Consider the following 24230-nt stretch of genomic DNA (forward strand, 5'->3'; position numbering starts at 1 on the left):
TCTTTGTCTAAGCGTGATTTACTGTGGCTCTTCCCTTTGGTCCTCTGGGAGGGATGGCTGTAAGCCCATCTCAAGCAACTTTAAAGAGCCTTCATAGATGAAATAAGTCCGGGGAGCAGAAAAAAGGAAAGGAAACGGGGAGGAGAGCCAGAAGATTAGAAACCTGAAGTTTGGAAAGTGTCACAGCAAGTTGTTGGCAGAACCCCCCGGCGCTGAAGCCACGTGGGAGCTGGTGGATACGGCTCAGAAACATCAGATAGGCCTTCAGTTGCTGAGAAGCTCTTTTTCCTTGAGGAGATCCCTGAGAAGGTGCCGTGGCTCTGCTCTGTCCATCTAAAGTCTCATATAAATAAAATGCTGAGGGTAAAAGCACAGGCAGGACCATTTAATGGTCAGTGCTGGAGACAAGGATCAGGCTGAAGAGACTTGGTTCAATTCAGCAGAGCCATTGTTGTGTTCTTTAAAATGCAGTCATTGAGTGATTTTAGTCTGGTGAAAATTCCTTTTCTTACAGTCACGTGTCAGGCTGGTTTGGGGGTTTGTTTTTTTTTTTTTCCTGAAGGAATTGCAAAATAAGCATTTCCCAGAAATAGACAAATTTTAGCGAAATGCCTGATGCATCTGTGATGCGAGTGTAAGTGATGCAGAGGGCTACAGCCTCCTCGGGTGTGTTGAACATGAGAGACAAAAATGATGGTCAAGTAAGGCAGTGGATAAATATGAGTGTCCTTTCCCTATGCAATATATTTGATGTTGTTGTAAAACTTTAAATACTGTTGTATCACCTTTGGCTGTAAATAAGGAGATAGTTTCATTGTGAATTTCATCTCCTTGTTAAAAATGAGAGCCCTCGGGAAAACTAATATATTGCACCTCTATCAGGAGCTTTTAATGACTGTAATAAAAGACAGTTAAACTGTTGATCTACATCGATTTTTTTTCCTCTTTTGGGAAGACAGTTCTCTGTGTTTTTAAATATAGCTCTGAAATGTTTAGTGGGGTAAATGATTTTCCTTTCAGTTCCTCCTAAAGATCTCATTGACACACTGTTATTGGCAGGTAGCCAGCATTACCTCGGAAAATTTATCTCTTTTTTTTTTTTTTTTTTCTTTTTTCGTGGGCACATTTACAGCAACAGATTAGGCGGTGTTTAATGATCAGCCTTTCAGTTACTGGAGCTTCTCTTGGAGTCTTAGTAAATGGTAGAGCTGAAAAGCTCTTCACTTTGGAAACAATTATAGTTTCATGAACTATGGCCAGCGCCGTGGTAATTTTTATGTTAATGAGAATCGTGGTAGTAAGGAACGGGCTATTTTTAGAATCTATTTTCACAGATAATTGCGCTCATATTCCTGCAGATAAAATATCTAGATAAAGCCCCAGTGTGTGCCCACTTCTGCAGATGGTCGGATTGTGTGCGCAAAGCTGCTCTCCCTCTCCAGCACCGGCGTGGGAATAACTTTGATTTGCTCCCTGGGTGTGTTTGCCGCGGCTCTGGGTCTGTTCCCCGAAACCCAGGTCAGACTGAGTGTGTGTCACAGGGGAAAGAAGCAGAAGTTTTAAGCCGCAGCCCTTGGTGTCACAATGTCCAGGAGCAGAATTGCTGAATTAATTGAATGGTACAGGTAAAACTGGTCCCTTCTCTTCTGCGTCGTTTGGGGATCCGTGCGTAATGTGGATAGAGTGTCACAGTTTAAACCAGAAAATGCAAAGGATGGGGGGGTGCGGTAGCTGCGTTCCGTTGTGCTGCATAGAAGCAAGCAGTGCGTATCGCTATATACCATTAGTATGGACATGACAAATTGCAAGGCTGTGTGGAAAAAAACTGCATTTATTATGGGTCTTGGGTTGCTTCCTTCGCCTTTCGGAATTAGTATTTTGTCTGCACGCACATTGTCCTCCAGCATGCCAGCCGTAAAAGTTACGATAATAACAATCGCTACCTTTAAAACAGCCTCCCATTCAGAAGAAACCTTCTGGTAAATATGAAGGTACAGTCGAGACCCTTTTTCTACCTGAACCAAAAAGATCATTTCTGCACTTAACAATCCCCAGACGACGGTGTGTTGCGTAGGCTCCTACAGTCGCTCTGTCTATTCAAGGGCTGGTTTTTCAAGCCGGCATTCAGAAATTGTTTGCCGGGGCTCTTTCTGCAAGGCCCCTTGCTGCTGAAGTCAATAATGAGCGTATGGCTGGGAACATACAGCCAAACAGGAAGGAGCGTGGGAATAAAGGGATGTGTCTTGGATAGAGACCGCAAATTGCCGGGCGTTTAGGCAAACAGAGCATCATTCGGTAAAATATGTATTTTAGCACAAATCATCAGCAGCAACTGAATGCTTGTCATCGGAGTGGATGAACCGTGATGTCCAAATTAAGTTTTTGAGGACATAGTTGCTGGGTTTCTTGTGGGGTGTTTTGCATTTTTGGTTCTAATAAAAAAAAGCGTATTGGAGAAACATCATGGTTTTGCTGTGGACATAAATGAGAGAAACTTTTGCAGGGCTGAGTCGGGTGGGAGGGAGCACGTGGTTGTATCGATGCTCCTTATGGAAAGGAGAGTCTGATGAAGGAGGATTAGATTATGAAAACCATTATAGAGTTGCTGGTCTCAATGCTTTTTAGGGTAGAAGACTTGCTTTACAGGGACCTGTGTTGCAAAACTTGTGTGCTTAAGACAATGAAAAATGCTGTATTTTTCCTGTACTTAGCCCTAGGGGAAAGCTGAGCCTTCCAGAAACATACAGACCGGAGTTCTGTGCTTGGAAAAAAGTGAAGGTGAAACTTCACAGCAAATTGATTGAGGTATTCTCATGGGTTTCTCCCAAACTGCGTAATAAATGGGGACTCACTTGGAGCACCTGCAAGACGGAGCAGATGGGACTGCTCGGTGCAGTGAGCACAATCTGGAGAGATTTGTCTTGGTGTTCGGATAGATACTGCGTTCAGGAGTCAAAACTATGCTCCAAGGTCACGCTGCTGACGCCCAAGGCCTCTTCCAAATGTTAAATGTCTCTTCTTATTATTGAGTTGTACCGTGGCGGTGCTGGGGACTGTCGCAGGTTAGGATCTCCTTGCGGTACGTTCTGTGCAAACTTGGAGAGAGCAACTACCCAACAGTGTTAGACAGGAGGTGACCTGCAGATCCTGATGGTCCGAGGGTAAAGAGAGACAATGGGATGGGGTGGGGTGGGGTGGGATGGGAGGCATCTTCCCTCCTCATCTGGCAGCAGCAGTTTCCCATACCATGTAGACAATTAGGGTATTTATGATGCTGAGGTGCATAGTCTTGGTAAGTAACTCGCTGAAGGCAGCTTCACATCTGTGGACTAAATACTCCTGTCAATTAGTTGGTCTCCACTGTAATTGTTGCTTTGTACCCCAAGAGCAATTAGTTCCTGGGTTTAATGTAATAAAGGGTTCTTACTGACGCTGAATCATAGAATGGTGTGGGTTGGAAGGGATCTTCAAGACCATCCAGTGCCACCCCCTGCCCTGGGCAGGGACACCTCCCACCACACCAGGTTGCTCCAAGCCCCCTCCAACCTGGCCTTGAACCCCTCCAGGGATGGGGCAGCCACAGCTTCTCTGGGCAACCTGGGCCAGGCTCTCACCACCCTCACAGCAAAGAACTTCTTCCCCACATCTCATCTCCATCTCCCCTCTTTCAGTCTCAAACCCTTCCCCCTCCTCCTAGGGCTCCCCTCCCTGATCCAGAGTCCCTCCCCAGCTTTCCTGGAGCCCCTTGAGGGACTGGAAGGGGCTCCAAGGTCTCCGCGGAGCCTTCTCTTCTCCAGGCTGAACCCCCCCAACTCTCTCAGCCTGTCCTCCCAGCAGAGGGGCTCCAGCCCTCCCAGCATCTCCGTGGCCTCCTCTGGCCCCGCTCCAACAGCTCCATGTCTCTCCTGTGCTGAGGCCCCAGAGCTGGAGGCAGCACTGGGGGGGTTCTCCCCAGAGCGGAGCAGAGGGGCAGAATCCCCCCCCTCTCCCTGCTGGCCACGCTGCTGGGGATGCAGCCCAGGGTGTGGGGGGCTTTCTGGGCTGCCAGCGCACGTTGCCGGCTCCTGTTGAGCTTCTCATCCCCCAACACCCCCAAGTCCTTCTCCTCAGGGCTGGTCTCCATCCATTCTCCACCCAGCCTGGATTTGTGCTTGGGATTGCCCTGACCCAGGAGCAGGACCTTGCACTTGGCCTGCTTGGACTTTGTGAGGTTGACACGGACCCACTTCTCCAGCCTGTATTCTATGTACTTAAGATAAGTGTCGGGCAGAGACGCCTCGAGGAGTGGGTGTGCACACAATCAGCAGAGCAAGGAGCTCCCAGTTGCCGCGGATGAAATCCTGGAGAGTTTGCTCCCCTTTCACAGAGGGCTGATCTGCCTCATCACCCCTGGATGGTCTGCGGTGTGTTCACATTATGTGGGCTCTGCTGATTTTGCACCCAGCGTGTATACTGTCATATATATGCACTTATAATACTCATCATAATAAATACAATTCTTGTTCGTCATTATCCCACTGAGTGATAAGCTACATTTAGATGTAGAACCTTCTCGTTGATCACAGGTCAGAGTCTGCAAACAGATGCTGTTCAGAACTTCTACCAAGTAGTATCTCACCCTGTTCTGGTCACCTAATAGGAAGTCTCAGGCCACATAATTGGAAGATATTGATGTTAAGTGACTTTAAAATGAGCGTTTCTCCCCTTGCTGTTGGCACAGCGTTCCCCTGCTTCCCAGGTGACGACCGGTGCCTGACGACGTGTGTGTTCCCAGGCTGCTCCCAAGGCAGTAAAGAGGCACAATTTAGTCTCCAGTTGTCGGTCAGTAGGCCATTGTCGCTATCAGTGAATGCAGATCCTATCATTACGTTTTAATTAGAAGAGCATTTACAAGAAAGAGGGGAAAATGCAAATTTCGAGTTAAAACGGAGCCACATTTTGGAGCCACGAGCTTCTGTTAATGCATATAATTAAACCACTAAGTGATTGTTCGTTCCCTGTGGAGTTGGAAGTGTCATTCAACGCAGGAGCTTTCAAGTGCTACCGGTATTCGGTGTTATAAATAATAAGGCTGATGGAGATAAGGAATGCTGTAATACGGAGAGTGGCGATAATGTTCATCTTAATGTGATCGGACAGGAATTTAATCATCCATTTAATGCAGGGACTACGGTGGAAGAACCAATTCAGGAATCAGGTTGAGTGGCACCTGATTTCTAGTGGACAGTCATTAAAAAATGTATTTTGATGACCTTTACTTTTAACAAATCCTGACATTTTAGTAAATCGCTTAAAAAAAGTGCTGCACTTCTCCTATAACTGATAAGATTGAAGATGGCATCTGAATCTTTGGTCTGGGAAAAGATGAAGTGGAATCCCATAGAATACGGCTTTTTTTTTTTTCTTCTTTCTGGAGCGAGGGGGAGAACTGTAGCTTTTGGGTGTCTTCAAAACACGTTTCTAATTTGTCCTGTACTTAGAGCGGTCTGTAAAATCAGATTAAAACCGCAAGGTGTAATCTTTTAGTATCGGCTGAGTATTACCGAGCTTAAAATGGGACCAAACCGCCGCGGGGTCTCCTTCTGAGCCCAAATGGTGTGACCTTTCTGTCGCAACTCTGAACGGATACGTGGGTGACTAACGGGGTTTCTATTTATAAAGGTTATTGCAAATCCACGTGAAAGTGAAATATTTGAGTTCAGGACTTCATCTCCTCATTCCGTCTCCTCTTATATTCTGATCTTTTTTTGGTTCACATGGTGTTACGTTGACTTTTGGTTTTCAACTCCTGTTTTCTCGGGCAGTAGCGACAACGTCACGGGATTTTGAAGACTCATAGCGATTGATGGGTTGTTGGACAAAAGGATTCCATCACTCCCTTTGGTACGTCTGCCTTGATGGAAAAACGAGTGGCTTCTTGGCATCTAAATGACTAATTTTACACCCGTCGGACCCCGCTAGTGGCACGGAGTTTATGAGGTGGTGGATGAATGGATCCTATAGATGCCATTAGCTTTAATAACAGGGAACTTCTACAACAAAGGCATATGCTACTAAAATCAATTACTGTTCTCATAAAGCATGTTAGCGGCAAACTTGTATAACCTTGTAGACTGAATGTGTGTTGATGGGATCGTATTAAGATTCATTGTTTGTAATTCACGGAGCAGCTGTTCCTACAAGTAAAGTATGTTTAATGGAGCTCAGGTGGAGCAAAAAAAAAATTGTGAATTCCAGGGTTGTCTGGTTACTCATTATATTACTTACTGGGGAAAAAGTACTCAACTTTTCTCTAATGCCACATAAATTGGGCAAGGTTATGAGAAACATTATTTTAGGGCATGAGAAGGTCTGTGTTTATGAACCTCCAGATCGTTTTAAGTTTCAGCTGATCTGAATTGACCCTTCCTTTTTTATTACAATTAAACCACTACGATAATCTCTTACTTCCCGTCCATCGTCTATGCGCACAAATTAAAAATTTTACTCTAGCATCCATCTTTATTATACCAGATGTGTTAAATGCCACTTGGCTCGTAGTCTTTAGCTGGAGGGGAGAAAACTTCCAAGTTCAAAGAAAATTGGTTCGGTAGCTTTGAAGTCGTGTGTGCTTCCGTTTGGAATATTCATGCGCGCAAGAGCGCTACGCCACGTCCTCAAGTGATTCTAGAAAGGCTGGAAATACGGAAGGATCCTTTCTCTCTAGGTCATCTTTAACCTCTAACTTCACGGTGCGTTAGCAGACGTGGATTTAAGCCCCGGCTGAGCGCTGGCGAGAGCTGATGGAAAGCCTCCTGTTGATTCCAGCGATGCTATGGATGGTGGTCTCTGGAACGAATGTTGTTTTGGGGATTGAATTTGTTTTGGCAGTAAACCGTTCTGAACGTTTTTATCAGTCGAAGACACCTTTTAAGGTGTCTAATTAAAAAAGGAAAAGGCCACAATTTTTGCTAAAGCTTGGCGTGTGTTAGCATTTTATGGTTCCTTTGTTTTCGCGAGAGACTTAATCAAAACTGTTTGTAAATGGGAAAAGGTTAAGCCTTTAAATATTGGGATTTACGGAAGCTATTTAAAGTTTACCGCTGGAAAAAGGGGTTCAGGAAAAAAAGGAGACGTTCCTTTGTTGTATTGATTGAAATTAATTACTTTTGAAATAATTAAACTTGAGGAGTATTTTGGGAAATAGTTGAAAGAATAAATATGAAAACATGTTGGTTTTTTTTTTTAATGCCAGCATTGCTGAAATATGAAGTAGCATTATCAGCTAGCTTAAAATATTGACGTAAAATGCACAGTGTGTGCCAAGTGGCAAAATTCACGTTGCGATTAGAAACCTTTACTTCTGCCCTTGCCTTTGGCTGCTGGGTGGCGTTAACCTCAGCGCTGTGTTGGTGCCTGCCTTTGATCTGCAACGTAAATCAGCGCGTGTTTAAATATTCCGACTGGTGAATCACACATGCTTTTGCCTTCAGTTCAGTATTGTTGCGAATATTAATACACAACCTTACGAGAAGCCTTTTTTCCTTGCTGGAGTGGTTTCTTTACCTTTCTGTATCTCATTGGGGAAGCATCGTTGCTTCCTTACCTTAATGTCTTTCTCTCCTTCTGTGCCGCTTGGCCATAGGTCTCCTCTCGTTAGAACAATCACCTCGTACACGATTTCCTTATTCCTTCTTTCACAGTTACTTTGTTTTACATTAGAGCACCTCTAACCACCCGCAAAAGATGGAAGTCCATCCTTTTGGGTTGTTCCAGGGCAACAGGAGTCTGACTTATTTTTCTGACCCTGCGCTACCTCCTGTGCTGTATGACTTTGGGTTGCACGCACCCTTCAGCTGCCTGCCTTGAGAATGAGTCCAGGGATTTATTTCCTTCCCACTCTTTGCATCTTGAGCATCAGACCCACACCAGGGTCAGCACAGAAGAGGTGGTAAGAGTGGTCATAGAAGCATAGAATGGTTTGGGTTGGAAGGAACCTTAAAGATCATCCAGTCCCACCCCTCTGTCCTGGGCAGGGACACCTCCCACCACACCAGGTTGCTCCAAGCCCCCTCCAACCTGGCCTTGAACCCCTCCAGGGATGGGGCAGCCACAGCTTCTCTGGGCAACCTGGGCCAGGCTCTCACCACCCTCACAGCAAAGAACTTCTTCCCCACATCTCATCTCCATCTCCCCTCTTTCAGATTAAAACTGTTCCCCCTCATCCTATCACTACAATGTCTACCTTCTCTGACAGCCGCCAGGGACATGATTGACCTCTAAAGTCAAACGATACCCTTGGGGCAGAAAGAAGGACACGTGCTTCCAAGAGATGCATTAAGCAGACTTAATGATGCCCTGCTTGACCCATGGGGTCAGACCCTGTTTCTGACCTTAAGAGTTGGACTCGATGGTCCTTATGGGTCCCTTCCACGTGAAGATACTCTGTGACTCTTCAGTGGTGCTCGATAGACCGCTCCATAATCCAGCCCAATGCTGGAACAAAAGAAGAGAGCTCTCCTCAAAATGCATCTTGGATTGTCTCACATCGGTGAGGTGAGTCATCCTGGTCGAGGCCATCAGGAATCGGAGCTGGCACAAGGTTGGGAGCAGGACGGCGTGGCTGGAAGTATGAGCAGGGCAGGGAGCCATCACATCTGCTGCCTGCGGAGCCTCAGCACAAACCAGCCTCTGAATAAGCCATTTATGTCCAGTCCTCAGAGGTGGGGATGATGATTTTATTATTTTATGGAGCTGGCAAGATAAGTATGTTTTTGCGTCTCGTGGTGGCGATGTGAGATCCATGACAAACAGGAGTGTTTATAGAGCACGTAAACAAACTTGAAGAGAGGAGGAGACCAGCCTTACATCTACGCATGCTCCAGAGTGAGCACCTGGACACCAGGGTCCAGGGTCATCTGTCTTTGTCCGCCTTTGGCCAACTTCTTCGTAAACCATTTACTTTACAGCTTAATGGGATACAAGGTGCGTTACCTCTCTGGGGTGACTGGTCTTGTGTCTTGCATACTCTTGGAGGAGAAGTGAGTTAGATATCTCTCCTGAAGGCTGAGGGTGGAGAATGTGGGTCTCACTTTCTGCCTGAACCACATTGTTTAGCAATTCTCTAACGAGGTGAGCGCAACGAGGCTGTGCCCGGATGGGGTTCTCTCAGCACAACTGTTCTGCAAAGCTGCAGGTTACTCCAGTCAGGGAGTTAATCCCAGTTAAAACAACCCTGCAAAATTTAAAGCTAAAACTTACCCTTTGTGTTGGTTTTTTTTTTTCTTATGGGGCCACCTGGGACGTACTGGTCTTTAAGCCAGCAGCGCTGCTGGGATGGTGATGGCTGAAGCTTCATCAGACCATGAATGCAGGATTTGACAGTTAATTTTGCAGCAGCAGCGTGGGCTTTATCCACGGTCCACATCTTGTGTTGTCTCTTAAGCTCCGTTGTTCCCGTCTCTGTGCGTGAGGATGGGCACGAATGGCTCAGGAGGCTGCCCTGCCTGGAAAAGAAAATTTAACCGGGTTCTTTTTTCAGTGGGATTATCCCTCTGGTCTGTTTTCTCCGTGGCAGGCAGGGTGGCACAGGAGTGTGGGCGTGCAGGGGCAGAGGATGCTGGAGCTGGCCCCAGGCTCAGGCAGGGATTCTGCCAGAAATGGTCTGGGCTGACGTGGTCCTACTGTTTCTCTGACCTCTTCCCGTCCTTGTGCTGGATCTAGCCGTGCGTTCCAGTCTGTGCAGATCCATTTTGGTGTGCTTAAGCCAGCAGCAAACCATTTGCTGCTTTTTATTGTGTTGAAGTCTGGGTTTGTGAAGCCCAGGGAAGCCAACAGAGATGGGTAGTGCTGCCCACGTGGGGAGGTCCTGCTCCCAGCAGGCTGCTGATAGCACTTTATTCCAACGCTGGGTTTTGCTGGAGTGCTCCAGGAGCTGGTTTAACACACAGCAGTGGTGGGAAACATAGCAAAATGTCTGAGTGGGTCTGAGCCACCTGAATCATAGAATGGTTTGGTTTGGAAGGGACCTTAAAGATCACCCAGTTCCAACCCACCTGCCCTGGGCAGGGACACCTCCCACCAGACCAGGTTGCTCCAAGCCCCCTCCAACCTGGCCTTGAACCCCTCCAGGGATGGGGCAGCCACAGCTTCTCTGGGCAACCTGGGCCAGGCTCTCACCACCCTCACAGCAAAGAACTTCTTCCCCACATCTCATCTCCATCTCCCCTCTTTCAGTCTCAAACCCTTCCCCCTCGTCCTAGGGCTCCCCTCCCTCATCCAGAGTCCCTCCCCAGCTTTCCTGGAGCCCCTGGAGGGACTGGAAGGGGCTCTAAGGTCTCCATGGAGCCTTCTGTTCTCCAGGCTGAACCCCCCCAACTCTCTCAGCCTGTCCTCCCAGCAGAGGGGCTCCAGCCCTCCCAGCATCTCCGTGGCCTCCCTGGCCCCGCTCCAACAGGTCCGTGTCCTTCCTGTACTGAATCTGTTGAAGCACTTCAGCAGAGAGCCAGGTGATCACTTAAGTCAGTTTAATAGTTGCTTGGTTCAGGGTACCTTGCCTGGGGTTTGGGTTTTTTATAAGTGATTTTATTTAATTGTCGCTACTGAAATTTCATCTGCAAAAAAACCCAGAGCGATTGTTGTGTGATGTGAGCTGGTGCTGTTCGATTTGCAGTTCTGTGCTGGGATTTAGTCATAGAAGTTAGCAGGAGATACATTTTGTCCTCCCGTTCTCCGGGATTGTTCAGCACATCATTGTAGAATAAATCTGGTTTTCTTCATTGCTATTCAAATGATGTGTCCCAGACAGATTGATTAATCTCTAAATGTGGTCTGCTGAGATTGAAGATAAGTACACTCGTTTCTATTGTTCTAATTCTGAGCAGAGTCTGTTACAATAAATGCTGCGGTATCTATTGAATTCATGCTGAAAGGTAGACATAATGTACAGATTTGACTTGTAGCATTGTCGTGTGGATTTTTTTTCCTTCAGTGGCCTTCTCTTTAAATCTAGAATAAGCTCTTTTATTTAAAAAAAATGTCGCAAACCAATAAATACTGGCAACTCAATGTAAGCCATTAATTCTTAAAACGTACTTACTATTGTCTTTTACAGAATCTGTCTTGAAATTAGTTTTGTTGGAGCGCTGAAGTCCCAGGAAATGTAGTTTGTTTTGCTCTGACTTGCATTTTTTTGTTCTGCTCTTGCAGGAGTTTTTTGAGAATCCTGCTTTTCGCCCCGACGGCATGAAGCTGTATCCGACGCTGGTGATCCGTGGCACTGGTCTGTACGAGCTCTGGAAGACTGGAAGATACAAGAGCTACCCCCCCAGCACCCTTGTGGATCTGGTGGCCAGAATCCTGGCCCTTGTCCCACCGTGGACACGTGTGTACCGTGTTCAGAGGTAATTTTCTGTAGTGGGCCTTATGTATTGATTTATCGCGCTTGGAGGGAGTCTTACTTTAATTACAGCAAGGTCTGACTCAGCCTTTTATTATTTTTTCAGCCTTAATCGTTAATGCGCTTAAAGATTTTTGAAACTGCTTCCTATCTATTCAGAATGGGAAATGCCAAGTGGAATGAGAAGCCGTTTCGATTGAGCTGCTTCTCTAATGCGCCCAGAAACTTCAAGATTTCTGGAGGACTCGCTTTCGCTGCCAGTCAGGCAAGAACATAGGATGTGGCACACGTAGTACTTTAATGATACTGATGGATAATTGCCTCTTGACTGCCGGTGAAGTTTCCTATATTTATTGCAGGAGCTGCGAGGTGTGTCATTTTTCTTGGCTATAGAGACTTCCTTTCTTTCCCCGTGGGTGTTGCGGGGTTTTCAGAAATATACAATGGTTGCGCCGTTATTTCCAGCACTCACCTCCCAGCACGATAGATAATACTTCCATTTAGCTCCGTATTTTCAGCGTGGGGTCTTCCTCGGATTATTTTTCTTCTGTTATCTCCTACCTCAGCCTGATATTAGGAAGAGAGGCTAGAGCGTACTTGCCTGTTTTTGCATGTGTAGACAATACCCAGTTGGCTTCCAGCTACATGAGCTGGAAACAGTGCCAGTGCCTTGCTCTCCGAGAGCTTGCAGAATGAGGGAGCCCTTGTGCATTAGATCTCACCTGCCTGGACTTCTCTAAGGCAGGTAATTTTGTGCCCTATCAGAAATATGGTGGAGCAGGGATAAGCAGAGAAACGTGGTAGAGAAGAAAGCGGCTGAAGGCAAGAAACACAAGGTAGCTTTGACAAAGAAAGTAGGGACTCAGGATTATTAGTGGAGTTTCTCAAACATCCATTCAAAGACTCATCTTGCTCAAAATTCTATTTATTTACAGTGACACGAAAAGAAATAGGGCATTGAGGAAACCTTGCGGGGCTGGGAAGCACCATTGAAAGAGGGAGGATGTACCAGCAGGATCTGGTGGTGGTTGAAGCTGGAGCGATGGGGATGAGATGCAGTTTGGGGAGGTTTGGGATGGGATGGGATGGGATGCAGTTCAGGGAAGTTGGGGATGGGATGAGATGCAGTTCAGGGAAGTTTGAGGTCGGGATGAGATGCAGTTCAGGGAAGTTTGAGGTCAAACTCAGAGGGGGTTTTGCTGTGCATCATGAGATCACCATGTGAAAAGAGCAGAGGAGGAAAAGTTCTTAATGTCTTGGTCTGCAATAAAAAGAAGCCACTGGTGGATGCAGCCATGAAAAGCATTTTTTTCGGGATAACTCTTTCTAGAGATGAGAGTATTAATGCAGCAGCCAGACAAGGCTTTGCTAAGACCTTGTGTGGAATAATCCCCATCTTCAAGAAAATGAAGAAGTAGGAATATGTGCAAAGGAGCATGAGTCTTTTGTTTGAAGAATAGATGTGGATATAAATGACCTCTGTGAATCTATGAGAGAAGGAAAATAACCTTTTAAGAAATAGGAACATTCATTTGGACAGAAGACAAGAAAATAACAAGTAGCCTTGCGTAAAACGAGGCAGGAAGCTGGGAATTTTCGGTCAGGACTGAGATTCTGGAGTAGCTTTCCAAAGTTATCAAAGTGGAAGAGAAGCTAAAGATGAGTATGGTGAAGCTTAATTAGGTTTATGAATGGGCTTGTGATCCAGCATCTATAGTAACATACATGGTTTCAGTGACCCGGAGATCCTTTCTTCACATCTTTGTTACTGTGAGAAACTGGTGGTTGTAGCTGAACCCTGAGAAGAAAGATACGATGCTCATGAAGGTGGCAAACCGTGGCTTATGGGCAATTTCTACTTGATATTCCCCCAGACTTTTCACATCATAGAATCACAGAATGGTTTGGGTTGGAAGGGACCTTAAAGATCATCCAGTTCCAACCCCCTGCCCTGGGCAGGAACACCTCCCGTTAGACCAGGTTGCTCAAAGCTCAGGCCCGTTCAAGTGGCCTTGAACACTTCCATCACTTGCACAAGCGTTATTAAAGGCAAAACTCCTCTCTTTTCGCCCTGCACATCATCTTCTTCCTCATCGATTCCCCTATAGACACAATGCCCTGTTCATTCATGATGCTATCACCATATCTGAACCAAAGGGGTTTATTCCTAGAGGACGACCTGAGTTTGCAGCCTAGTGGGTCTTCTCCTAAGGAACAGGGGCCTGGAAAACTCTCTGCTTGGTGTGTTCATTTGCCTGAGCTTGACTATGATTTCTTCTGTCACCAACAGCAGGTTCCATCCAGCTGTCATCCGCTTGTCAGTTATTATGTTCCAGTGGAATAGCTGTTTTCTTACTGACGGGCTCATGTTATCTGCAACTCGTTCCTGGTGATTAGAGTTTTTTTACACCTCCAGCGCAAAGTCCAAAAGCTATTACTTTCATCTAAATTGCTTTCAGGGCCATTGTGTGACTTTGTTACAGAATAATGAACAAAGCCAGATTTCTAAAAACATTTGTGGCCTCTTCCCAACGTTGCTTTGCTGAGGACGGCAACTTTTTTCCCTTTCTCCATGGCTGCCCCGGGCTCTTTCCGTCTCCCTCCGGTCTGCTGCTGCAGCTCCTCCATCCCTCACATCTTGCATTTCAGGCTCTGTTTCCAAAATCCTTTCAGATTCAGCTTGTGCCCTGGATGACAGCTTACCCTGACAACTCGCTGTTTGACGTGTGAGTTCAGGTTTTCTGGCAAACGCCAACCTGAGAAAGACTGAGCTATTTGTGCCCTTCCTTATTAGGACCACTTTTGGGGATCTCTGTTCCCTGGTACCAGGTTTTGCAGATCCATAAGGGACTCAAGGTTTTTTGCAGTCCGTTGAACGCTCAAAATAATCAGTTTAACGAGTCGGTGAGCATGGGAGAGGTAGAGTCATAGAATCATAGAATTGTCTAGGTTGGAAGGGACCTTTAAGATCATCTAGTCCAACCATCAACCTAAAAAAAAAAAAAAAGAAAACCATACAAAAAAAACCCCCACATTATTAAACTATGTCTCTAAGCACTATGTCAACCCGGCTTTTGAAAACCTCCAGGGATGGTGCCTCAACCCCTTCCCTGGGCGGCCCATTCCAAGGCTTAATAACCCTTTCAGTGTAAAAATTTTTCCTAATATCCAACCTGAGGTGTCACTGACAAAACACTGCACAAGGCTTTCTGCTTCAGGAACCAGGTTAAACGTGTTTGTTTTTTTTTTTAAAAAAGAGATGCTGTTGCTAATGGCTGGTTGGAGGAGAATATATCTTCCAGGGTGTTTTGTAACTGTCAGAGATGCTTAATACTGTATTTATCCTGAATGTTTGTGAACCTCGTTAGCACCGAAGCGCTTTGGTGCGTGAGAAGGTGTGAAATGACAGCAGTAGTGCCGCGCACCTTGAGACTTTTTTCTTTCATGGATCTCGGTGTTTTACGTTCAATGTTATTTTCACCGCACTGATGGGGAGATGTAGGTATGAAGAAATAAAATGTCTTACTTAACGGAGATCGTACAAGTCAGAGCTGAGAGCAAACCCGAGGTCTTTAGACTTTGACTCTGTGCTTCAATCAACTGCTTCACAAGTGTCCTAAGTAACGCAGAATGTTTGAAAAATAGATTAAATGGGCCCTTTTGAAGCTTCTGGCCAATTGCACATTAACTTTAATAAGGTCGGGATTTAATCCCCCGTATCCCTGGATTTGTTTAGCATTTTAACAAGTGCTAAAATCACTGGTACAGTGCTATCTTGTGGCCATTCAAAATAGGCAGTTAGTGTGTGCACTCACGATGCACACGGGGTACTTATTTAAATACTCTGCACTAATCTGAAGTGGGCATGGAAAACCTATTTCTTGCTTTCTTTTTCTTAAAAAGCTTATTTTTCACATTCATATTTTAATTTACTCTGCTCCCTAGTAGGCAGATGGGAGAGGCTCAAGTTACTGTATGTTGTAATCTGTCTTTTATTTGCAGTATTTAATTTACTGTTTCATAGCAGACTCTGGATTTAGCTAAAGACCTGGTACTGGAAGATGTCAGGATGTTTTATCTGTGTCCCTGTAGGGAAAATACATACGGCCTGACTTTTTGGAGCCGTTCCATAATTAGAAGAAAGGCGTTTGGTGAGATTATCACTGGAGATCTAACATACCCTGACGAAAATGCCCTTCTCCTCTGGTGTGTCCTTTAGGCACAATGTGAAGTGCTCATTTCCCCTAATTGAAGCTCTTTGAAGTATGTTGTGTTGGCTCTGCGGTGTCTTATTTACTCAGAGATCCACTGAATAAATGAACTGGTTAGCTAATTGTCTTTTGCCTCGAGTTTTTGGCATGCGAGTGTAAGGGGCGAGGAATTTTTTGTAGACCCTTTGGCTTCGTAGAAGGAAGAGGAGGGAAAACAGGGGGGGGAAGGAAAACACAGGGCCTGTGTTATACTGGAGAAAGTTGTGCTGGAACTGGAGCGCGATGCTGAAATGGGAGGAGAATCCTGGAGTCTTGAAGCCCTTGTTTTCATTCTTAACAGGAAAGGAAAAAAAAGGGTTGAAGAGGCAGAAGGATCAGGCCTTTAGGACCCTTGAAGACCTTTATCTTTCATACAGCTACTGCCAAAAATAGTAATTGTTAATGGGGGCCGTGGTGTGAATGCAAGTCCTCCAGGAACTGAATAGATCAATTAATACATTTTCCAGAGGTCATGAGACAGCTGCTAGATGGTGATGACTTTCAATCACTACTGAACCAAGATGGATTAAGTTAATTACATTACCAATTCCCTGAACCATTCCATTCTCTGCATGGCTTTTTGTGATATTCTGTTCTTTACTCTGTTGAATGCTTGCATAGATAAAGAAAAAGGAGGAATACTCACCGAGGAATGTTTGAGCCCCGTTTTGAGACCAACCTGTTGTACAAATGACCGAGTATCTTTCATAGTTGTCTAGTCCTCTAGAAGATCTGTGGGGTTTGGATGCACGGTGGTGTGCTTGGGTGGTGCGTTATCAGGGCTGCCAGGGTGGAGTTTGAGCAGGGAGAGGGAAAAGCATTTGGAATCACCAAACTGGTGTAGTCCGGCATTAGATAGAAGGTGGGTGTTGCTCATGTTCTCGCATGTTTCTTTTTCAGCTTGATCTGGATGCATAAATCCTCCTTTCCTGAAGGGATGGTATCCTGCCTCCGTAATCTCTAGTGGGACAAACTGCTCTGGAAGGCAGTGGAGAGGCCAAACCTGGTCTTACTTCAAAATTAATTAATTCTTACTTCTCCCTTGGAGAACTGAAGGAGGGAGCTCTGCCATTTGCAGACTCGTGATTTACATTCCCACAGGAAGGCCCTAAACTTTCTGGCCGGGCTTTGCCGCAAATCATTTGCTAAACAGAACCTTTTCACTTTTAAGCACTTAGCGTCCCAGTATAAAAATGTTCTGATTCTGATGAATTTTCCCTGATGGACATTCAACTTGGAGACTGCAGAAGGACGCGCTCTGGTTCCCAATTGCTGGTCTCCAGCAACAGATGCCATGATGAACATCTGACCTGGAGTCCCAGGCTCAGCTGGATGATCCTTTTTTCTCCAGACTTCCAAGTGAAGAACTGAGAGCAAAATTATAAGCTATTTCTCAAGATTGTAAAAGGCTTTTTACTAAAGTAAAACCTGTAGCTTTTTTTCCTTCCTTCTTTCTCCTGCTTTTAGTTGTGTTTTGCCTGTGTTATTTCTTGTTGAAACAAAGGTAATTCCCGCAAGTTCTGTGGTCTGCTTTTTGGGATCTTGGCCTGGGTGACCGTAATTGTACTTTATGGTGTAGCGTCTGCTAATGCAGTTGTTTGAGGTTTCTCTTTTTCCTCTTATATGCAGAGATATCCCAATGCCACTGGTCAGCTCTGGAGTGGAGCACGGGAACCTGAGGGAGCTTGCCTTGGCCAGGATGAAAGATCTCGGGACACAGGTAAAATGTTTGTCAATTGGTATCAAGGGAGAGCTGCTTGATGACTTCACACAAAGTAGCAGAGAGGAAAATAATGACCAGAAAACACAATAAAAGCCATGTTTACTGCTGAACTAAAATGATCTGCAAAGGTCTTTTGGAAAAAAAAAAATATGTTAATGACTAGAAAACACCTTGATGATAGTTCTGAAAAGCTGGGTTTGTTTGGGTGATTTTTAGTTGGGCACTTTCGCCCTGTTCCTGAAGGTACATGGTAACTGGTTTGTGAGATTCCGCTTTAGCAGAATGAAACCCTAATACCAGAGAGAAGGCAGGAAGGTTTCTTTCTAATTTGTGCTATTAGAAATTCTCCTTCCTTTCTTTTTCCCACGCATGCAGTTATTTGATGGAACAATTGGAAGCGAAGCTCTTAGTCTGAGGCCAGAGAAATCTTGCAAGAGAGATTTCAGCACAAACAAATGAGACTTGATATTCTTGATATTTCTAAGGTCAAATAAAAATACGAGCGGGGGTGGAGAGGAGGAGGGGGAGGGAGGAATTGCGTTTGTGTTTGAAGTCAGAAGGAGGTACCTCTACCCAGTCTTGATTTCTCTCGGAAAGTCATTGCCGCAGTCGTCATTCTCAGTGCCCCCCACGGTCTGCGCTGACACTGCTCTCTGTCTGAACCTCCCTCCGAAACCCAGTTATCAGCCACGGTTTGCAAATCCTACAGTAAAGTTATGCCCAAATTCTGCCTCTCTTGAGATGTTTCTTCCTAGACAAAGCATCACCCAAACCCCATGCTCCTTGAGACTGTTCCAAAGGGCTTTAATTGCTTTGGTGTCCTGGTGTTCAGGCAGGGCCAGATCCTTGCCACAACTCTTCCATCTGTCCCTGTTGGGATTTAGTGGTCCCTCTTTCTAGCTCACATTTCCTTAAAGAGGTTTTAAGGCGTTACTGCATCCAGCAATAGTAAAGTCTTCAGCTACTGCACGTGTGCCTGGAGTCTCACATCAACTTGTGCTGCTGACCTATATTTTTGGTATTTAACATGGATAGTTCTCCTGGCTACCTCTGTCTCCTTGCTGCCTTTGCCATCTCGCTTGGATCTTGCAGTTGCAGTGCAAAAGATCAGAAGAGAAACTTCAGACTGTCTTCCCTTTATTCCACTTAATCTCTCCTAAGCTGATGCCCTGGACGTCCTCCTTAAATTGTTCCTCCCAGTCTCTCTCCAGTAGCGAGCTGGGATTTGGCAGGCAGCTTTGCCAGCCACAAAAGCTTCCGTCCCTCCCGCTGACTTTTCACTTCAAAACCAGGCAAGGGAAGACAACCTCCGTGGTGCAGCTGAGCCTTTTCAGTCGAGCTCTTCAGGGCTACTAGTGAACTCTTCCCCGGGTTTGATACTAAAACCACATCATTTGATCTGAACCTGATCAAGACCAGCTGGAGGAGCAGGGATGGCTGATCCATGGCAGCCAGGGCCGAGCTGAACCATTAAAGGGCTTGTCAGGCTGGCACTCATCGCTTTTAGAAGAACCAAATCTGTAAATATCTCTGCTGTGCAGATGATTATAGATTTTAATTTAGTGAGGCAGAAACACTGCAGCTGGTGGAATGGGGAACCAAACAGTCTGCTGCAATATAGCTTGAAATGTAAGGTATTGCTGTGTTCTTCTTGTGTGGTAGGAGAAAACTATAAATATGCTCTTGTCTCTCTTGGAAAAGGAGAGGAAAAGGCCAAGGCAAGGAAAGGACTTGTAGGAATCTTACATATTTGCAGGCTCAATAGTAAAGATCAGGCAGCTCTGGCAGTTCCATCTTTGGGGACAGCTTGGTGAGGAGCGTGTTTGAGGGATGGGGATCAGTCATGTCAACGCTGCAGCTTGTGTCTGTGGTTCTTGGAAGGAAGTTCTTCTTGAGAACCCTTGTTGGAGGGACCAGATGCCGGCTTTTGTGATTGCCAGCCACTGAGTGCCAGTGGAGATACACGGTTGGGACACAGAATTTTAAAGCATCAGCCCCAAATACATTGTCCTTTTTCAGTTCTTCGTGAGGCGTGGGTATTTCTCTGCCTTTTACTGTGCTGTTTGTGTAGCTGGCAAATTGTAAAGCAGAGAATCATAGAGTGGTTAGAGTTGGAAGGGATCTTCAAGACCATCCAGTGCCACCCCCTGCCCTGGGCAGGGACACCTCCCACCAGACCAGGTTGCTCCAAGCCCCCTCCAACCTGGCCTTGAACCCCTCCAGGGATGGGGCAGCCACAGCTTCTCTGGGCAACCTGGGCCAGGCTCTCACCACCCTCACAGCAAAGAAGTTCTTCCCCACATCTCATCTCCATCTCCCCTCTTTCAGTGTCAAACCCTTCCCCCTTGTCCTAGGGCTCCCCTCCCTCATCCAGAGTCCCTCCCCAGCTTTCCTGGAGCCCCTTGAGGGACTGGAAGGGGCTCCAAGGTCTCCGTGGAGCCTTCTCTTCTCCAGGCTGAACCCCCCCAACTCTCTCAGCCTGTCCTCCCAGCAGAGGGGCTCCAGCCCTCCCAGCATCTCCGTGGCCTCCTCTGGCCCCGCTCCAACAGGTCCATGTCTCTCCTGTGCTGAGGCCCCAGAGCTGGAGGCAGCACTGGGGGGTGTCTCCCCAGAGCGGAGCAGAGGGGCAGAATCCCCCCCCTCTCCCTGCTGGCCACGCTGCTGGGGATGCAGCCCAGGGTGCGGGGGGCTTTCTGGGCTGCCAGCGCACGTTGCCGGCTCCTGTTGAGCTTCTCATCCCCCAACACCCCCAAGTCCTTCTCCTCAGGGCTGCTCCCAATCCATTCTCCACCCAGCCTGGATTTGTGCTTGGGATTGCCCTGACCCACATGCAGCACCTTGCACTTGGCCTGCTTGAACTTCATGCGGTTCACACGAGTCCATCTCTCCAGCCTGTCTACTCTAGAATCCTACTACGACAGTGAATCCTGGTTTCACCACAGCCCAGTCTAAAAAACAAACACAAACCCCCTCTTTTTTGTGCTGTTTGGGAGATTGTTACTTTATGTTGATCATGGAAGGGGGCCAGAGAGCTGTCCTTGTTCTGGGTACTCTGAGTTTTTGTGTCAATTGGATTTTCACAAGTTCTTTCCCAGTCTAAAAGTCCGGCTTTTGGAAATACACGGGCGGGTTGATGTTGTCGCTTTTGGAGCAATTTTAGCCCGTTGGTGGAGGTTCCCTTCCTTCCCTCGCGGAATGAAACGAGCATTTGCACCTCAGCTGCTTTGGGTGGAAGTATTGTGGCTGCTCTTTGCTGACAAAAGCTGGGTTAAGCTTAGTGTTGGACCTTCCAATAAAGCCACTAACTCGTGAATGCTCCCCGTCTCCTGCAGTGGGAGTGCTTGTACTGTCACAGCCCTTTGCTTAACGAATGGGTGCCAAATTACCCAACTTCCACTGGCTTTCTTGAGAAGCACAAAAGTTCTTGCCAGTTAAACCCCATCTCTCCAGCGCTGGGCTTGGAGCCTCCGCTCCCCCTCTGGCTGACTTCTGAGGGAGGAGAGATTTCTTTTGGCTTTCTCTGTTTTCCCCACGATTGGTGGAATCTGTGGACGCCAGATCAGTGTTAGCTTTGCTTTCTGATATTTGGGTAGGACTTCTGTAACAATTCTCCTTTAAAAGCAAGAATAGGGTTGCCGAGATTCAAAACCTGTCTTTTTAAGGCCTCTCTGGTGCCTTAGGGTAGATTTTGCCAACGTTTCCCGATGTGGGGTAAAAATGGATCGTGCCAAAGTCTATTTTTTTTTTCTCTCTCTGTTATTCTGTCCTGTGTGTTGACTTTGCCTCCAGACCCTGCTGTTTGTGAATCAAAGGGTACGTTTCCTCATGAGCCATAATGCTTGCTTAGTGAATTGATTTTTGCCAGCATGTCTTTCCATTTAGCACTAAGACCTCTTTCTGAGGTGTATTAGGGATGGATCGGTGAGCATTTTTATTTTGAAGTCTACCCATTTGAAATTCATCCGTGCAACTTCATGCTATAACAGTTGTGTTGAACCCAATGGGTGGCTGGAAATCTGTGTGTTTCAGAGCTTAATGTTTTTCTCCTATGTAATTCCCCCCCCCCCCCCTTCCTTTCTCTTCTTAGTGTCGCGATGTAAGGACAAGAGAGGTTGGAATTCAAGAAATTCACCATAAAGTGAGACCATATCAGGTAAGATTTGTCTTTTTTTTTTTTTTTTTTTTTCCCCTAGGAGCTTGTTTCAGACACAATTTGTCACATGTGTTTGGTGTGGAGGCGTTGGGACCCATTTGTTGCCCGTCCAATCCTGCGGTTTCCCTTTGTAGCTGGATCCAATTTTCCATTTATTTTCGCAGCAGCTTTGGATGTCTTTTGTTTGAGCACAGTCACATGTTGAAATTTATGGACCACCATGTTCAATAAACTAACTGCAGCCGGCAGTTATTTTGGTATTTGCGCTGCTACAACAAAGCGAGCAGCTCTTTCTCACTGCTTCTCCCCCTGCCCTTTTCTCACTCCTCGTTACAAACGGGGATTTAGAAAATACCAAAACCAGAATGTGTGAATGCTGAACAGGAAGGAGTGTTTAGCAAGGTGAATTTACAGCCTTTTTTTGTCAATGTGCGTGTTTGTATAAGCAAACAGGATATGTATAAATACACTTCTGCACATGTATATATATATTTATAGGTGAGTAGGTCCGTTTAGCATATTATGACATGTTGTGGTTTTCCTTCCTAAAATAGTCCACAAAAAGATTGCTATGCTTATTTTATAGAAAAGAACATGTGCAGCTGAACTTCAAGCATCCAGTTTAGGACGCTAATCCTCCAGCTCACTGTAATTAGAAGGGGAGGGGTGAGTCCTTCCAGAGAGCTGTCAGGAGGTCCATGGCCATGTATGACACCCAAGGAGATGAACTTTCTAAGATCATACAGGATCGGATCCATCTTAGCCTCCATGTATCACACTGTGACTAATAAATCACACCCCAGAAGTATTCTCCTCCTCTGTTGACATTAAGGAAGGACTTTAAATGATTGTGGAGTTTGTCCATCGTAGATCTCCTTTACTTTCAAACAAGATTTCTTTGTTCCAGGCAGAAGATACAACCACCCCCAGGGAAAAAGCTGAATTGGAATGACACCTGCCACTTTCTCTTCTCTGCCATGGAGATGTACCCACTCTCTAAACCACAGAATCATAGAATACCGGGTTGGAAGGGACCTCAAGGATCATCTGGTCCAACCTTTCTTAGCAAATGTGAGCCACTAAACTGGGCTTAGGCTTTCTATAGAGGTTCCTAACTGAGGTCCTCTCTTCCTTTGGAAGCTCCACTGATTATTTAGGCTTCAAAGAGGCTCGGAGTTTGGTGCCAGAAGTTAAGTAGAATGAATGATAGGACAAAAGGAAATGGCCTCAAGTTGCACCAGGGGAGGTTTAGATTCGATATTAGGAAAAATGTTTACACTGAAAGGGTTATTAAGCCTTGGAATGGGCTGCCCAGGGCAGTGGTTGAGGCACCATCCCTGGAGGTATTTAAAAGCCGGGTTGACATAGTGCTTAGAGACATGGTTTAGTGATGGTTTTGATCAGAGTTAGGTTGATGGTTGGACTAGATGACCTTAAACGTCCCTTCCAACCTAAACAATTCTATGATTCTATGAATATTCTCCAAGTTTAGCATCTGAAAGATGTTCTCACTCTGCAAATCAGAGAATACTAGGAGTCATATCCTGTTTTTCTCCTGCCATTATGGGAGTGCAACACTTCGCATCTTGCATAACTGGGTATAACATATATAAATGTGAAATGATCCCAAAGAAATTACCTTGTTCTTACCAGGTTTCTGCCAGAATTGGGGCTGCACAGACCCATTTGTACATAGGCCGTGTGGCCATGTAGCCTTTGTGCTACGTGTTACCTAATCTGCGGTCATCTCACGAAATAGCTTCCAAAGATGCCTATTGTCAGCAGCGCTAATCTAATTTAAATTGTAAATTTCTTGAGTAGTTAGCAAATAGCTTATCACAGGGTTTTCAAAGCAACATTATGTTGAAAATTCCCTTTGTTAAACTCATCTCTCTGAGTGGCAGGAGGATGTCATTATGTAGTCTTAGCAAAATTTATCATGACAGCAGAGCAAGAGAAATATTCCGAGGATGGTATAATTTTTCATGCGCTTTAGACTAATGACAAGGTAGGATGTTTTCCTTGGCTTCATAAGTAAACAACGCGTCCTCTTGATAAGAGAGGCTATCATGTCGGTTCAGAAATAAATTAATCGCTTGCTGTAATTAGTTACACTTTCTGCAACTTCTTTCTGTTAAGGATCAGTGGGCTCTATGTATTTTTATAATGGTGATGGTGTGTCTGCTTTTAAAAGTTGGGTTGTTGGTTTTCTTTTTTTACAAAATCAATTGGAAGTAGATTACTTTCCCGTAGCTGGTTATTTCCAGAGCTGTCTCTAAGCTGCCTTTTCAATTAGTGGTGTTTCTCCATAGCAGCGGAAGGTATTTGCTTGCTCTCGGGATGGTTGAGGTGGCGGCGTGCTACGTAATAGCCTTTAAAAATGCTCTAGCGAATTGTGGCTGCGAAGAGCTGTTGGGTTGACGGGTTTGGAAAAGCGAGGGGCAATGACAGCTCCGTTACGGATGCGAACCGACATTCGTGTTAAAGCAGAAAGTGTAAGACGTAGAAGCTGCTGTTCCTGCAAAGCGGGGGGTTTGTATCAAGATAATGATTCATAGATTCATAGATTGGTCCAGGCCGGAAGGGACCTCCAAAGGTCATCTAATCTGACCTCCCCGCAGTCAGCAGGGACACCCCCAACTAGACCAGGTTGCCCAGGGCCTCGTCGAGCTTCACCTTGAATATCTCAAGGGAAGGGGCCTCAACCACCTCCCTGGGCAACCTGTT

At 45.8% G+C, this 24230-nt stretch overlaps 1 protein-coding gene across 2 annotated transcripts in view; it reads left to right on the plus strand.

Moving 5' to 3' along the window:
• Positions 1 to 24230, plus strand: part of ELP3 (elongator acetyltransferase complex subunit 3) — a 97845-nt gene that overhangs the window by 42642 nt on the left and 30973 nt on the right. For both annotated transcript variants that reach the window (XM_074153961.1, XM_074153962.1), the window contains exons 10-12: positions 11188 to 11381; positions 17257 to 17347; positions 21438 to 21503. In XM_074153961.1, coding sequence (XP_074010062.1) covers positions 11188 to 11381; positions 17257 to 17347; positions 21438 to 21503 — 351 coding nt within the window. The remainder of the gene's footprint in view (positions 1 to 11187; positions 11382 to 17256; positions 17348 to 21437; positions 21504 to 24230) is intronic.

The sequence above is a fragment of the Numenius arquata genome, chromosome 9 (assembly GCF_964106895.1).
Source record: "Numenius arquata chromosome 9, bNumArq3.hap1.1, whole genome shotgun sequence".
In the NCBI taxonomy this organism is placed as follows: domain Eukaryota; kingdom Metazoa; phylum Chordata; class Aves; order Charadriiformes; family Scolopacidae; genus Numenius; species Numenius arquata.